The sequence below is a fragment of the Anopheles merus genome, chromosome 2L, assembly GCF_017562075.2.
Source record: "Anopheles merus strain MAF chromosome 2L, AmerM5.1, whole genome shotgun sequence".
In the NCBI taxonomy this organism is placed as follows: domain Eukaryota; kingdom Metazoa; phylum Arthropoda; class Insecta; order Diptera; family Culicidae; genus Anopheles; species Anopheles merus.
In genome coordinates, this window is record NC_054083.1 from 15847127 (window position 1) to 15865152 (window position 18026).

Genomic DNA, 18026 nt, shown 5'->3' on the forward strand with positions numbered 1-18026 from the left:
GCAACACGATACTCAAGCGAAACATTTGGAGAGCTTATGCTGAGGACGAGAGAAACTTTGTTTTGACGTATGCTGCAAAACTATGCATGAAACAATTGTCCATTCATATGAAGAGTAAGATGTTATCTGCGTATATGGTGACATAATGATACTTTATTATGGTTGAAAGCTTGTACCTAGAAAGTACCTAACGCGAATATATGAGGACCAAAAAGGAGCATGAATCGGTATTTGAAATCATCGTTGTAAATAAATTATAAGATTAAATTTATAGGTACCTTATTTTACCTTTTAAAAGACATATAGCTGCTACTAATATTAATAATAAGCATTTGTGCATATTTGTTGCATTGGAAAACGTTGCCCAATAGTTTTTAAGCGAAAGGAAATCAAGTACATCAGCAATATAGAACTGAGCACAAATTATTTATGCAAAATTCTTTAAAATCAACTGCAAATATCATAAAGTAAACGTAAAGACTAATAGAATGTTAGAGATTATGAAATGGATCAATATTACAGGCTCCTAAAGTGTAGACCATCATAAAGGCTATGATGTTAATATAAATTTTCTATCAGTTCGTCGGAAAGGCCCAATCCCACCCCATGGGAGCATGAATTTCATTTTCATCTGTTTTAATATTATTTCCACCATTCGATAAACAACGTGCGAGTGGCAATAAAAACAACATGTTTAAACGTTTGCGTACGGTTTTCAGCTAAACGTGCCTCCGGTACTACACGTCAAATTTCCATCCCACAAAGTTACGGGTTGTTGAAAAGCACAGTTTCCACGTTTTTCGTCTCATGTTGTTCGCTGATGATTGCTACAAAATGCGATTCCTTTGGCCGGGAGAACTCGCTGGCAGGATAGCGGGGCAGTAAAATAGCCACTTTCCGAGAGAGCGAAAGAGGCATCAAAACTACGCCACGTCCACCCTGTCTGTTCCGGCACGATTGCAAAATGGTTTCTCCTCTTTATTACATTTAGAACGGTGAGCGTGGGTAACGTGTATATGTGCAAGAGCGTGTTACTGTTTGCTTACTGGTGCGTCGGACTCGGTGAACAGCGCGCCAGGACATACAGAGCTAGCCAGACAGACATGATGTCGAGTGATGCAGGATACACCCCATGTTACCATGACAACAGACAGCGGCTTGTGCATGCTCTGCACGGCAGCAGGAGCGATGAAACGTGATTGTTTAAGCGTTGGCCTCGGGTTTTGGAAACTCTGCCTACAATCAACACTAGGAGCAGGATGGCGACACCCCAATCTCACCATAATGTACGAAAAATATCGATTTTTGATTCTCCTCTCTTTCCTCTCTATTGCTTCCAAAACGGTTCTTTCGTTTTCGGTGTTGCCCGAGGGAACGATTTTTGCCTAGGGACACTAAACATCCCTTTTTCAAGGTCGGCCAAAATGTGCACATGTTTTTTTTGCTTTCATTCCCCCATTTACGAGTGGGAGGAAATTCGATGAAAATTGCACCCTCAGCATCCGGTATGGCTAATTTGCCGTACTGAATGAACCAGGTCCCGGGCGAGTACTGTCTCAGACGAAACACACACGACAATGCGGGCTAATGAAACCCGGTCCAGATTGCTCCAAAGTGAGGAAACCATTGGTAAGCTACGTGGAGCGTTAGAATTCGATGTTTTTCGGTCGCCTTATCGAAGACGCTGCTATCAGTGGAAGGCGTGCGCGCGCGTCTCTTCGTGCCGCATTATCGGGCGAACAGAGTGGACTACGTCAGTATGGCTAAACGCTTCGACAACGGTTGTTTGTCTGTCAGACGTTCACACCGGTAAGTGTGCGCACTCGTGAGTAATACCCTCGTGCACTCCACGCTAACCGACAGTAGATATGGTCGTCGGAAGTAGGTCTCTGCTGGGCTGTATTGCATTGGCGGCTGTCATACTAGCCGGCACGTGCAGAACGTCCAGCGCCGCTAAGATACTGGCCGTGTTTCCGAGCATCAGCAAGACGAACTATCTCTTTGGACAGGTGCTGTTTGAGGCACTCGCAGCCAGAGGTCACAATGTGAGTAAGAACGCATCAAACACAGACTCATAGTTACTGACGATGTTTGTTTGTCTGGTGGTACATCTGTGCAGGTAACCATCGTAAGCCCGTTTGAGGTGCAGTATGCGTACGAGAACATTCGACAGCTGAGGATAACTGGACTGTTTAGCCACATAGAAGGTAAGTCAGTGGGCAAAACGCATTTGGAGCGGCGTCTTATCAAAAACACGGTGCTATAAAACGTTTGCTTCTGGACAGATTATGGACTCCACGCGAACGTGTTTACCAAGCGTGACAAATCGAGCTTCTATGGCAATACCAATGTCATCTATGGCACGGCCGCCCTGGCCGACTATACGCTCGGCCATCCAGCGCTACAGGAGCTGCTAAAGAACCCGACCGAAACCTTCGACCTGCTAATCCTGGATCAGGTGCTGTGTGAAAGTTTACTCGGGTAAGCAAAAGAAGGGCAAAAGGACCCTTTCCCCTCCCTCATTCCCAAGACGCCCCATCGATATGGGCGGCGAACAATCGCTCCCGCGCACAATCTTATCGCGCCATGCCGTCCACATTTCACAGGTTGGCTTATCATTACGGGGTGCCGGCGGTTGTGTACAGCGCCGATGCCCCCAACAAGTACACGAACGAGATGGTGGGCAACCCGCACAACCCGGCCTACAATCCGATCCCGTCGCTCGGCTACTCCGACCGAATGCATCTGGTGCAGCGCGTGTGGAACACGTTCGTGTCGATCTGTGAGCAGTTTAACTACAAGTACCTGTACCTGCCGTCGCAGGAAGCCGTCTACCAGCGCTACTTTGCGCGGCGCGATCTGCCCCCGCTGCTTGATCTCATTCACAACGTTAGCCTGGTGCTGGTAAACAGCCATCCGGTAATTAACTTCGCGCGTCCGTTCGTGCCGAACATGATTGAGATTGGCGGTGCACACATCCGCCAGCTGGAAGATACGGGCTTCTCGCAGGACGTGATCAATTGGGTAGAGAAGGCAAAGAATGGAGTGATCTATTTCAGCATGGGCACGAACATTCGCTCGGCCGACTTCCCCGACAGTTTGCGGGAAGCGTTCGTGGGCGCGTTCAGCAAGCTGAGCCAGGTGCTGATTATTTGGAAGTGGGAAAATGCCACCCTGCCCAATCAATCGGGCAATGTGATCATTGGTCCGTGGATGCCGCAGCAGCAGCTACTGGCCCATCCGAACGTGCGGTTACACATCACGCACGGTGGACTGCTCAGCATGATGGAAACGGTGCACTATGGCAAACCGATCGTTGGATTACCGCTGGCTGGAGATCAGAAGATACTGGTAAACCGTGCGATAGAGGCTGGCTTTGGTCTGAAGCTCGACTATCAGAACATAACGGAGGGGCAGGTGCTGCATACAATTAACGAGATGCTTAACAACTCTACGTAAGTTTGAACTAAATTAATTTTCTTTTGGGGGCAAATGAACATAATCAATTCTTTTGTTTGTTTTGCTCAGATATCGTTATGCAGCTTTAAAAGCTTCCCGACAGTTCCGACAACAACCGCTTAAACCGATGGACAAAGTCCTCTACTACGTTGACTACGTATTAAAGCAGGATAGTGGGGTTAATTATTTGCGCAGTGGTGCACTATATCTGTCCTTTTGGCCCCGGCACGTCGTGGATGTTGCCACCATACTGGTGCTAATCACCATGATACCGGTGGGGCTGTTTGCGACGTTGATTCAGATCATATTGCGAAAGACACACGAGCGAAAGTTGAAGAATACTATCAATACAGGCAAAGCGGCAGCTAATGGGAAAATGGCGGGCAAGGATGTGCAAAAGAAAAAGAACTGAAATGGAACGAAGACTGGTAAGGATATATGGACGTTTTTTTTTTGAGTTTATGTAGTGTTGTTTAAACGATATACAAATAGAAAGAGAAAATTTCACTGTTTTATCAATTTAGAACGAGTTCTGTACTCCTCCATCACTATAAGTGATGTTGAAATCAATCGTAAAAATAACTTTTACATGAAAGTAAAGTACACTCAACGTAACAATCGATGTGAAATTGAGAGTATTAGCTTCCAACCTCATTCATTCTTTTCTAATTTCTTCTATATCCACATATCCTACATTTAAGCTTGCCAGGTAATTAAACCATTGATCCCGCCATAAAAATATATGCCCATATAATAAGCCCACCATAATGAGAGCAAAATGGGTCTGACATGAAAAATCGTTCCAAGAGCATCAGTTACGAACAAAAAGCCTCGTATCACCTTTTCAATGATGACCCCAAACCACGTGAAAATAACCCTCCTCGACCCATCGACTAATGATGCCATTGAAGGCGTAAAGCTCCTTTGCAAATGAGCTTAGAATACAAGAGTGTCATCGTCGTATGTGGTGTAACAAAAAAAAACGTAATACACGATGATATGAAAATCGAAAAACATATCAACGCATCGCGATACAACGAGTCCACTGGGCCCCTTCATAGCTGATGATGTGCTGATGGAGTTTCATTTCAACAAAATAATAAGAATTTGTAAGCGGACTCTGGTTGATTGTTTGTCAATGGTGGTGAGCCTTAAAGCAGGATACTATCCACATACCGAAGCACGTCTTATTCGTTGCGAATGAGTGTGGCCAGCAACGATGATACACCACCACACCAGTGTATGCATTGAAAACGATAATGACCATCCCGTACTGAGGCAACCGAAATAAAGTCGACCCGAGGCTCGGTCGACTCTCGGTTGCTTCCTTGTTAAGCAGATCAGACCTGCTAAGCAGCTTACAGTCTGCAATGTAGCCAATTTTTCCATCGTCAACTCTTTGTACGTACGATTTCCCGCAGGGAGGCTGTAGAATACACGCTGGATGCTTGTTGTTGTGGGCCATGGTTCGCTCCCTTCGCGTTTATGGTACGCATTCGCCGCGGCCCTGCATCATACCAATACGCTGCACTATGGTGTGTGATGGCTTCGCGTGAGGAGAGATTTTTTCCTAGCATCTCTAACATGAGAGCTGATGTTTTCCCCGCGCATGCACGTCATGAGTATGATGGTAGAAATGATCTGACAAAGCTAGTAAATAACATCGCACCATCATCAGAGTGGGGCGGGCTGGAGCTGGGTACTATAAAATGCAAATCTACTCCCACTTTTTGTTCGCTCCGGTCTTGTTGTGACTGCATTTTCCCCCACAGTGGCAAAAATGGATGCATCAGTCAACGTGAGGTCATTTACGGGACAACCATTCCCTTGGTTACTGTACATCGATCGACATTGGTTGATGCACACTGTCCTCAAACTCAACACGCCAACCAAACCTCCAGCAGCGTGCGCATGTGGCAGATGTTGCCGCTGCATCTCAGAACAGGCTGATAGGTATTGTAAATATTTAGATTTTCTCATTGTAGTGCTGCAAATTAGAAGAATAGGAAGAGAGAACTGCTCCGCTCTAGCTAGACGCTGGCTTGTGAATGCGTTTACAAGCCAACTTCGACAATCAATCGCAACGATGGGCACCAAACTGACATCGGGCTCATTTTGCTGCCCACAATAAGTACAAAGCCGAGCATCAATAGACCGTCGAACTGCCAGGCGACGAAGCGTATCTAATACTTTACCAAATTCCCAGCCTTTATGCGCCCTTCGTTGGCACGATGAGTATCCTACAGAGCGTACAGTACACGATGTGGTTGATGTTGTTGATGGTGGTGCTGTGCAACGAGAGTGAGGATATTTGTGGAATGAACTTGCCTTCCTAACGGTTCCGATAGAAATGGGATGATGGAAAGCCTTCCGGGTGCTAGTGATTGGATACTCGTTTGCAAATATACGTTTGAAGTTTTAAATCAAAGAGAATGGAGCTTGTGGTTAAGTTTCGTACATATTTGCTGTTGGCAGTACAAGCATCAAGAGTACATTTAATTGAATGTACGATGAACCATTGCAGCAGAGTATAGATCAAACCGCAATCAAGTTGTGAGAAATGCGAGATAAAATTTGAATCATTGAGGAGATGGCTCTGTAAATGATTTACGATCAACAAACACTGCAGATTAAAAGCTAATTGGATAATTATGTGATTTTTAGAAGTGAAATACATACAATCAAATCAAGACACAATAATCCAGTTCTGATTTTGAACAATATTACCCCTTACAATACGAGCGCATTTATCATACTGTATCATACCTACAAAAAGGTTTATTAATGACGATAAAATAACCCTTTAAACGGATTGTTAGCAGCAAAAGAGAAACCCCTTTGCTGAAGGTTTGCACTGAAGGGTGATGCCTCAAGGTCATGGAGAGAAAAAGCGGTGTTACATTTTTTTCCAAATCTTTCTCATGCATTCACCCTTGTTAATTGCAACACACCAGACAACTTCCACAAGAAGAAAAAAATGTATATCCTCAAGCCATTTTTCCAAAAGCGTGGTTCTAAAACTAACAGGGGTACTTTCGTTGAACGAGACCGATATAGAAATCCCAGAATCGTTGTGAGTTTGTATCCAGAGCTAAAGCGAACGCTGCTTACCATATCCAGTGACAGGAAGCTCCGGAAGAAAATGTCAGCCGTTCGTTGTCTGCATACAATCTAACAACCACCAAACAACGATTCAGTTGAGCAAGAATGAAAAAGTCGAGAAAATCAAACCATGCATGTGGAAGTGTCGATTGATCGCTTCCTGCATTGTAGGTTAGTGACGAAATCGAACCAAATCGTCGTAGCGATTTTCAGTTGGTTCTACCCTGTTCGTGTTCCTGAAATAAACTTTCCGTACATGAACGTATAAGGTGAAAATAATATTGGGCAACGAGTCTAGTTATCTAACTCCCCCGTTCTACGCTCTCCTCTCCAGAGAGCAGAATTGTACTGCAGGGTGAAGATTTTATAAGCCGGTACCCGTTTGATGCCTGTCGATTCAATATCGACATATTTGTTTTAAACACTCGTGAACGAAACACGCAAGATCACGCGAGAACGTTGCGTGGCAGTGATGCAATGAAGGTATTGAATAGGAGGCGAGAGAGAGAGAGAGCGGGAGTAAAAACCACCCCAAATCGACGAACAAATAATAATCAAACAAGCGTACATATTTATTTCCAAAATAAACACCTCTCCCGGTTAGCCCGGTTAGGTGGCACACGGTTGCGTCAGCGTACGATTCGGCGGCTTCCTTTGCGCCCCGACAGCTGACTTATTGCGTAAGTATTCGTTAGCCGGTGGACCGGATCGTGACTTGGCTGCATCTTGGCGAGAGGTGGGAGATTGGTGAATTCTTGACAGACATCAAGCTGCGCAATAAATATGCACGTGCTGGGAGATTTAGAAAGGTATCGATAAGATGCACTGCCGCGGCTAGTTGGACGCTAACGTGGAAGCGCTAAATGCTTACCCATTGCCTACAACGAAAAAGTTCAATCTGAAAAAGGTAAGTACAAAAGAAACCCATGGTTCACCTTCTCGTTTAGTGCAGACAAATGTCCAGCGACCAAGAAGAAAGTGTTTAAAGCCAGATGACAAAAAAGATGAAAATTAATGTGCAACCAATCGGCGGTTGGTACCGTCATCTATTTGCCGGATATTAAAATTTCTGACCCCGGCAAATGGAAATGTTAAGAAGTGATTTAACTCCGATTCACTCCACCAGCCGAATACTTTCCACGACCGAGCACAGAACGCATCGTATACACGCTGCGCCACGATCGCTCGAGATGCAGACGGTTGATAAGGAATGCATGGCCTAGCCGGGGCCGGTTAAAAGCGATAAAAACGACCGCTTATGCGGGTCGATCGATCTTCGACGGGAGATGAGACTACGGATGCGAGGGTAAAAAATAAACGCGTGGTGGTGTGTGGTGCGCCGGTGAAGGGACTAATAAATGGTGACTCTTGGCAGCTGATTTAGCTCCCTTTGCTTCCATATAGAACCGTGCCTCGGTGCAAGTAACGCGCCTGTGTGGCAGCGCGCTAGTGGTTCTATCGGTGGTGAGAGTGAGTGAGCAATGGCTTAATCTAAGAGTGTGAATCGAAGGGTAATTTTATTTACGGTCTGATAAATTAGACGATTGTGAAAAACGGCCCACAAAGTGTTGCAAAAATGTATAAATCATACCTTTACGGGAAGATATTCTAGCATCATATGAAAAAAAATTAACACCCTTGTATATGGCACAATGGTTCAGCCGTTTTAGACAAATGAGAAAAAGAAACAAAAAAGCTAATTATGTGCTAGTGCAAACATATCAAAAATTATTAAAGTGCACTAAACATCTTTGTTACGAATAAATGAACTTTTCATCCTTACTCTACGTACACCTTAATGTAGAGATTTAAATATAAAAGTAATAAAAATACAATATAAAAGTAAAACTAATTGCTAGGAATAATCTCATTTACATTATAATCAATGGGTTTTTAGCGACTATTGAAACGAACCACGTACAGAGTTTTTCAGTACAAATGAATCAATTATTATCAACAAGCATCAAGCGTTGCAGATTATAGCACAACTGCTTCAGATGAAAAGACAACATTTTCATGTGTATGACAACCGTCGCAGATGATAGCACAATTGTATCACTTGATATTACAAAACTGGTAGGACGGTACTAACGTATACAATCGTACAATGTGATACAATCGTATCTAGACTAACAGGGGTTTTACTTGATTTCGCAAGCGAGGCAACGTTGGACGCAACTGCAGCATTTGACAGGACAAGCGGACAAGTAGTATTCAGAACATCATCATGCTTCAGACAACTTTCGAATAGGATATCACAAGCACGGTATCAAGTAATAAACCCTATAAGCTTAAGATATCTCTAAAACAGTTTACCGTGCATAAAATAACAATTTACAATAAAAATAATTATGTCACATGAAAGTTTTAATGAATTTAGTGCAAAATCTTGAATCTCAAGCTGAATCGAATAGAAACTGAATCATGGTTGAAAGTAAAAATCTTAGAGCAAAGCAATCTGTTACTGTAGATAGTTTAATCAATTAAAATTATACATATAGAAAACTTCAACAATGTTGAACAAGATACGTTTTGAAACATCAATGGGATTTAAAAGCATCAAATGTTAAAATTTGGAAATATTGTCCGGGTTTATACTTCACATTCGATACAAACCATTTCGGTCACTGCTTACACCGTTTCACCGATCCTACCTCAACCTGCTTGTCCATACATTCATTCATGCAAAATGATCGATCCAACATTCTCGCCATCGACATCGGCATACATACAGCAAACTTTGCTAGTCCTTTTGCGATGGAACGGAACTTCCGGGTAGGGGGTGTTGCTTTCGGACTCGGAACTACCGGATGTCGGTACCTTTCAGCCTGGTCAACCTGTCGTTAACCTTTGACTAGGAGAAACCGTAAACAGATAGCAAATACAAACAATGTGCGCTTATCACCCCCCGGAGCCGTATTTTTCTTCTTCCATTGCTGAATGCTTTGGTGTCCTGCCAGGCTTTTTTGATCTGGTTCGTATACAAACGGTTGTTTGTCGAATGTGTGTGATGATGTGATGGCTCTCCGTTTTCGGGTGCTCCTGGCAGGAACACACAGAAATACACACACACACACACACACACACACACACACACACACACACACACACACACACACACACACACACACACATACGCACAGAGACAGATAGCCGTTTAAAGGAAACGGAGAAATGATTCGGAAATTCATCCCCGTTCATCCTGGGTTCCTGTTTTTTTTTCAGCTGAATTTCTCGATTAGCCGCACCACCGGTGCTAGGGACGCACCGTTGTTGGCTGTGCTGTGAATCGATTCCGGTGAATCCCAGGTAAGGGAGAATCAAAAACCCTCAAACATGCACCTTTTTTTGGTGCGCTGGAGAAGGTATCATTTTGGAACGGATCCGTTATTTGCTCTGCTTGGGTCGGCCGTACCTGTCCGTTTAGGCGGTGTGTCCTGCGCTGCGCTTTCGAGACGCTCCAGGAAGCGCCATTTGCACAGGACAAGTTTACCTCAGCGTGGTTGGATTGTTTTTTGTGTTTTTTTTTTTAATGTTTCCTTCTCTTTACTGTAAAACGTTTATTTCATGCTGCTTTTTTTACTCTTCACCACCTCTCAGCCAGTATACATGCGGTGTCTTGGTCGTGTGGTGATGCGCTTAGAGCTTCTGTCATCGGGAAAGGAATCAGTAAAAGGTATCTTTGGGACCGGTGTGCTAGTTGCCTTTGGATGAAACGAACGCTCAATAGCAGTAGCACCGACCGATAGAAGTGCTCTTGAGACGAATGGCTTCAGTGGAGAGTACAAGTGGGAAAGAAATATGAAAGGATAATATTTGTCGTTTCGAAGATCAAACTGTCAGAAGGACGGTCCGTGGCGTTTGACGATAAATTAAATCTTTATCCTTTTTTAAGCCGTTGTTATTTTTCTTTTAATAACGCATGTAACATATAACAACACTCCTTTGTTTTTATACAATATTTTGTTTCTTAAACAGAGTATGTGCACCTTTTGTAATATTAAATGAAATACAACTAAAAAGTTAAAAGATGAAAAGATCTATGTGAATGTGAACGAGAAAAGCAACAGCAAAAAAACGTAATAAAATCACCATAAATGTATCAAATTACCACCGGTGCGATAGGACGCGATCCTTCTCGAAAGGATAGAAAAACTATATCCGATCGCTTCTTCGCCCTTCGTCGGTATCAATTTTATTGCACAATTTCCAGTACCAATACCGATCGACAACTGGCAACCGGTGACATACTGAAACGGCATGGCAAGAGCAGGAGGAAATAGAACCAGCATTGACACGAACCCGGCACCGAAGTGCACAATTCAGCAAACGATGCTAGAGGAAAACGTAAAGCATTGTTAGGCTTTTTTTTGTACATCCAACCGACCTCATACCGAGACGTATCAGTTTTCTGCAGCGGTAAAGTGCCATCGGCTGTTTTGGGGCTGACTCGCTCTCACCCTCTTCTTGAATAGGCTGCTGTTTAAGGATTTATGGCACTGCAGTGGAAAATTAACAGGAGTTAATTTCTAGTAGTGTGCTAATTTATGAGTACTTACCGTGCAAGGAACCTCAACACCTGGTTGAGCTGCACCCAGTGGATATGTGGTGTAAGGTTTTTTTTTCTCGGAATTATTTCATCTCAACACGGGTATGGGCTTACGTTCGGATAGCAAAAATGCACTATTTATGATCGATTTATGGGCCACCAATGTAAAGAGAGCTCCGCCTTCAGGCACAACCAAAACTGAATTTCGAAACAATCGATTTGCCAGCAGACAGTTTAGTTTGAGCTTTAATTTTGCCAGTTGTGGCGTACCGATCTGGGGAAGCTGTGCAAAGTACAAACTTAACAATCAAAAATCAACAATTCCACTGTTCCCAGGAACATTGTCCCGGGACCGTCCTTGCTTTCCGATCTCGTAAAAGCAAATGTGTTAATATTACGGTACGGTTAGTGCTCTCTCGCGTAACATTTGCATATGCATCTCAGATTTGACTGCTGTTCAGTTACCGCCGTACCGGCGGCGTAAACAACTTCCCATTAGCATCACCTTTCCGAGAGGCGGCGGCGGTGGTCTCTGCGCAACCGGCACTGTGTTGGGGGTGCAATTCCATAACAACTGGGCGTACGTTATGGAAGCATCATAACCGTTACCGTTTGGTCCTGTGCTACCGGCGTCGTAAGGTGCCCGCACACCAAACCGTCCCAGAAGTAAAGCCAACCCTCCTTGTGGGATACCAGTTATTGGCAGCATTAGCGTTGCGTTCGGAAAAGTAAACAGGAAGGAATTATCCCAAACTCGGGGTGCAGGTGCATCTGTACGCCCGGCATCGGAATGACGTTTCGTGCCGTGTGCTGTGTCGCTTGTACTTCCGGGTCTAGCAAGAAGGATAACTTACTTCACATTGTGTGCCGCTCGGAGCGTATTGTGTTTGCACAACCGAAAGGGTTGCACACGCTAACGAAGTATAAACAGCGAGTGTTTGATCTCGTGCATAAGTGTAATTTTATCAGAATAATGGTTAGATCTACAAAGATCTCTTCTGCAAATGATAAACATAGTGTATCGTTTTCGCGGCAAAAAATACGAAACGGAGTCAATTGCTTGAAGTAGCGTTGCGCAAAAGAGGAGATTTCCTGCGATATTTTGTTAAATTTAGCTCCTTAAAATAACAACGCAGCACAAACATCCTATCGTAGTTACACGCATCTGGGGAAAAAGACGACTTTATGAGGTTTCTTCGGCTCATGTTGCCTAAATGCACTGGTGACGACAACCGATCGGCAGGTCGATCACTTCACACGTTTGAAAAGCATTGGAAATTTTATGTAGGTCATTCGGGCGTGGAGTTCCAAAACCTCACCGCGGGAGCGGGAACGTGATATACTGACATCACAGCAAAGCCGCTGTTGAACCAAGGCCCGAACAGGTTCAGGCAAAATGGAGTGCATCACAGTTTGGAAAAAATACAGCTGTTAGTTTCGGTGGTGCTTCGGACTTCCTGCTGTGTCCGAAGTATCGAAATGTCTCTATTGCTGCTTTCGGGTTCGTACGGGCAGGGACCCTAGATGGAGTTGGTAGTTGAGTCGAAGTAGACCAACTCTCACCTAATAAAACTGCACGTCATTCGGTTTGGTACGCCTTCCTGCGGGATCCGTTTGCATTCCCGGGGAGGACTAACGGCAGCATTGCCAGTACGAGACTTGATGGCAGACATGAGCATCGTTTGTTTGTACGTTCGATATGTTTTATGGGCAGTTAAATCTGCAACGGCCGCATGGCTTGGTGTCTTTCTCGTCGCATAGTGCTACTGCGGGCATCGCAGGTCCAGCGCGAGTGCATTCCAATGGACAAAGCATACCAAAGCCTATGCAAAATTCGTTTGCTTGTCCACCAGCATCAGGCGGGAGTTGATGAATGGGCACAGCGTAAGGGGGCGTGTTGTGCCCATTTCAGATCTGTGCCGTTGGAAAATGCGATTAGATGCGGGTGATAGTGAATGCGGAACAACGGAGCTAACGGTTTCCAGGGGTTCGGGACGGGAAATGCATTGAATTAAGCCAATTTAAAGCAGATCTTCGTCCGCCGATTCCGATGCAGTGGTGTTAGCTTACAATTAGGAGACAAGCATGGTGCGGTTTATTGTAGAAGCTGTAAATATTTGCGTCAGCACAAAACGGTTGCAAAATATGGACCTAAGTGGGAGCGTTCAATGAAGAATTATTTTGACTTGAGCCGTTGGAGTTTAAGGATAGTTTATAATCGATGCCGTATGTTCAATGAATAATGTTTTGTGTGTGAACAGTGGAAGTAGTGAGTGCATTTGTTCTTATTATAAATAGACAAACCCCATGGCACACAGAATCTAATATAGGGGGCTTTTACGATATTAGACAGCTGTGATATATGGAGTTTAACACTTGACGGTTGAAATCGTGTCAACATTACACACAAAACCACACGAAAAACTTGCCTCGGTATTTCAGCTTAGATTATTTCAGCCCAAAAAATATGTAAACAAACCCCGATTCGTCGCGTGCGCGACCAGGTTTGCTCATGAAGGATTGAATTTTTGTTTTGCTGCAGGATGAATATTGTATAAAGAAAGGTTAAACGTTGTTTTGATCGACTTTTTAAGTTTAATAAAAGTATAACAATTCATTTCAAACAGAAAAAAATGAAATCAAAATAATATGGCGGACCGTAACTGTCACATGGATAGAACTCGCATGATAATAACTGTTCCAATGACAGCCTGAAATTTCAGCTCGTTGAATGGAAAAAGAAAAAATTTGATACGCGGATTTCAAAAACCACAGTTTTATAAATATTATGAGAGTTATGAGTTATGAGAGTAATATTAGATGGGCTTAGATAGCGATGAGAATAACGATAACGGTGTTAACGGGATAGTCGTACAGGACACGAATAATTGTAAGAAGCGGCGGAGAAACTGGACGATGCTTATATAAGAAAATAACAAAGAAGTGAATGATCTCTTCTCATATGCTGGCTATCTACCTATGTGCACGGCAAATTATTTTACAATTATTGTAAATATAAAAATATTGTAAATTGCACGGAAAAAGTTATTCTAGTATTATATAGTTTAAAAAAAAATACTGGCGAGCTGTTACGTTTTTTTAATACTAAGAAAGAAAAAACTGAACTGTTTGAGTTATTTTTTACGCAAATCATACAAAGCGATTCAATAAGTAATTTAGGGCTACCCTGTTCAATACAAATTTGGTTAATTTGCGTCTAAAGCGACCAATTTTTGAACATGTTCATTTAGTTTTTCATCCTATGCTCTAAGTCTGCTTGTGAGTTAGCAATGTTTGCCTCTAGTAAACATAATTATTCGAACTATTTTGAGAAAATATTACAAGAGTATTAAATCATTTTGACGAGCTATACGAGATGTACGGCGACCTCACTGTCGTACAGCGTATAAAGCTCGCCAGGCTCCGGTGGGCTGGCCATGTTATACGCATGGAAACGGACGACCCAGCCCGTAAAGTCTTTTTAGGCCGTCCACAAGGACAGAGGAGGCGTGGTAGGCCCAAATTGAGGTGGCAAGATGGCGTGGAGGCGTCCGCCATTAAGGCCGGGATAACGGACTGGCAGACGAAGGCGCGAGACCGTGAGCGGTTTCGGACACTCCTGAGGCAGGCCAAGACCGCAAAGCGGTTGTAGTGCCGGATAAGTAAGTAAGTATTAAATCATTAGATAAACAAGAGTAATAACAACAGATATTAGTTTTTTTGTTATTGGAACTACATGACAAAATGAAATAAATGCATTTTCAGAAAAAAAAATGCAAGACGATTTCTGTCCAAATTATTCCCTTGGTTCCGAGATCAAGAATCCGAAAAATTAGAAGATAAAATATGCTTCTATAATAGGACACTCTAGACAAGGTTGGAATAAGCACTTAGTTAATATGCAGAATTAAGTTAAACAAACCAGAAAAAGGCTATGTTTAAGCCAGTATTATGCTTAAAAAGATAGCAATCTATAACCTTAATTAAATTGAAAAAAACCCTTACAAAAAATCTACTTAAATGTAAATTATATAAGTTATTATCTTCTACAAATGGACCTTGTAATATATTTTCTCAACTAAATCTCGTTGAATTCTTATAATTCGATGTACATTTTCCCTTGTTGTTTCCATACTGGCAATTTCTCCCCTCATAAGTCTGGCAATACTTTTCTGGGTCAAAACAATAAGGCACGGTAGTTTGAACAATGAGTGCTTACGTTCAAAACAATATTCCTATTAAACCCTTGGCACGAGCAGTCTAAGGGCAGCAACGATTGTGGTGCCGAAAAAAAAATGAGAAAAAGCTTAATTCAGCACAAAAAACCCACTCCACCCGTTCCAATGTTTCAATACGCCAATAAAGTTGCATGTGTTTCATTATCCAGCCAAACTCTCATTACAACCATGTTGATTAAATCTCAATACAGCTATAGCTCAATACTACTACTCGCGTGTAAAACTCAGCGAACAACTGCAATCGAACAGACCGACGTGTGCCAACAGCGCAAACGACAAACGAAACACAAAATAAACATCCTCCATTTTTCATGGTAAGGGTCGCGAGTAAACATCCGATCGATTAGATGGTGAAGGAACGAGAAAAAGAAGGAAAGAAACAAAATCTTACTAGCTCAAAAACGTAACGGAGCTTTAGCAGACGGAGGTGGGCAAAACGAGTGTGTGTAAAAAATGGAACGTTCATCTATCGTACTACTCCCCCCACCAACGGGGGAGGCACGTGCCAATGCGGCGGCGACGGCGGCTGTGTGAAAACCCCCGTTAGAACATTAAAATATACGCACTTCGTAATGTCTTTCACGTGCTGGCTTCACGAAGTGCTGGCCACGCGGGACGGTGCGTGCGTGAATGCGCGTTTGTGTAGAAAACAAAAATGCATCGGAAAAACTAGCGACGTCTTACCAGCGACCAGTGTGACAAAGTTTGATGGGGGTTCCATTTGCATTCCATCCAAAGCCATGGGTGGTAAAGAGGGAGAAAGAAAACAGAGGGAGCACTGGAGTGTCTTGTAAGATTTTAATCAAACCAATTGAGGACCTATCAATGCACCACCAGTAGCTGCGGTGATAGTTGATTAGATGCAACCGCACACAGCAATTAAGGTGTAATGAGCTTTGTGAGATGAGATGGAGTTTAATTTGACCCTTCCCATCGGGTGGGCACCGAGCTGATAGAGCGCCTAAGTAAAAACAATCGCCAGTAAAAACAGGGGAACAGTGGGAGGGAAAAACAAAACTGGTTCACCGGTAAACTGCCTTACTGCCGCACTAGGAAACAACTAGTCTCGATTGCTTGGATGGCACAGATCGATGAGCTCGCTTTATCCGTGGCACCAGAGCGCAGTGCTTATCTTCCGTTGCCGCTTTCGCTTTCGATCGATTCGTCACCGCGGGGATGATGCTGCTCGCCAGCCTACTAAGCACGACCGGGCATGACAAAAGCCACGGTTGTCACGTGCTGGGAAAATGTAGCAATTAACCGACCTAAACTTCTTGCAGCCGGTGCGAAGAAGCTGATACTGGTTGCGGTTTTGTGTTGTCCCGGTGCGTGCGCGTTTCATAATTTTGTCATAAAAAGTATGTTTTATGAGCTGCCACCAGCAGCCTGTGGTAAAGAAATCTTCGGGTGTATATAGTGTGCAAAAAAAACAACAAGCCCCCGAAGCAGAACAAAAGCGTTTTTCGATTCCGTGCGAGGTACGTGTGGTTTCCGGTGCCGTAAAGCAGCGTTTGCCGTAAGGCACTCCCGGGAGCGGAAGTGGTGCTATCGCGAGTGTATTATGGTGTGCTTTTATGGTTTATTTTGAGTATTTTTAGTCAGTGGCGCGTTAAACGGTGGGCGGACTGGGCGGCCGCCAGGGGCCCCGGCGATCTAGGGGGCCCCGGCGATCTAGGGGGCCCCGTCATTGTGGATGTTCGACTTCGTATCGATTCTACCCCCCCCCCCCCCCCCCTCTGGATGGGACTTTTACCATCTATTTCAAAAAGACTCATTTTTAATTAATGCATTTTTCCCATCGCTTCACTCACTGTATTTTGTCAAGGGCCCGAACCGAAATACCGGGGCCCCATACTACTCAAAGCAGCACATTAAATGTTCTAAGAAATCTGCCAATACTTGCATCACAGTCGCAAGCGAAGAACGCTGCGACATGCGCGCACAGCTCAAATCAATACCTCATCATCGTTGTCGCAAAGTATTGGACAGAGCGAGAAACCGTTAATTTTTGCTGGTGTGGGTGGCCTGTGCACGAGCACCCAAACCCAAAACCACGCAGAGCAACTTGCTGCTAAAATGGAATGCACAGCACGCTGCGCTTAACTACCACCGAAAACCCGTTACACAACACAATCATACAACACACCCAAGCAAAAATTTAAAGACCCCGAAACACAATATCAATACACCGACTCGTAGCCGGTAAAATTAGCAGGAAAAATTGACTAACATCAAGCAAGCAACGGTGCTCCAGTGGGTAGAGGTTTCATTCGAGAAACGATTCCATCGATATCGATGTGTGCGCTTTTCAATTTGGCTGGGATGAAACGTGCCTGCGCTTGTCTGGGGCCCCTATACTTGTTTTGCAGATGTGTGCCGAAAACAGACAGCTGTTTTCACGCGAAAAATGGTATTCACATCTCAAGCCTGAGATCGTGAAGCGTGCCTGCTTTTAACGAAAAACCTTAAATTTTCACGCGGGGTCCTACTCAACTTTTGTGGTCAACTGACAAATAGGGGAAATCGGGAAGGGGTGGTATTCATATGTCCAAAAAGGAACTCGAAAAAGGAACATAGTTGTATTTACATACAACTTTTTGCGTGAAGACAAAATAAAAAACCGTTACAGCTATACTGAAGCCAAAACTCAAAGGTGGTTTACGGGGCCTCAACGATTA

The 18026-nt window shown here is 43.8% G+C and overlaps 1 protein-coding gene across 1 annotated transcript; it reads left to right on the plus strand.

Annotated features, from left to right (window-relative positions):
- The first annotated feature begins 1744 nt into the window (after positions 1 to 1744).
- LOC121594181 (UDP-glycosyltransferase UGT5-like) lies at positions 1745 to 3996 on the plus strand. Its single transcript, XM_041917211.1, has 5 exons — positions 1745 to 2045; positions 2120 to 2207; positions 2286 to 2481; positions 2607 to 3455; positions 3529 to 3996. Exons 1-5 carry the CDS (start codon positions 1869 to 1871, stop codon positions 3869 to 3871), a joined length of 1653 nt encoding a protein of 550 aa, XP_041773145.1. The 5' UTR covers positions 1745 to 1868; the 3' UTR covers positions 3872 to 3996.
- Positions 3997 to 18026: the final 14030 nt, after the last annotated feature.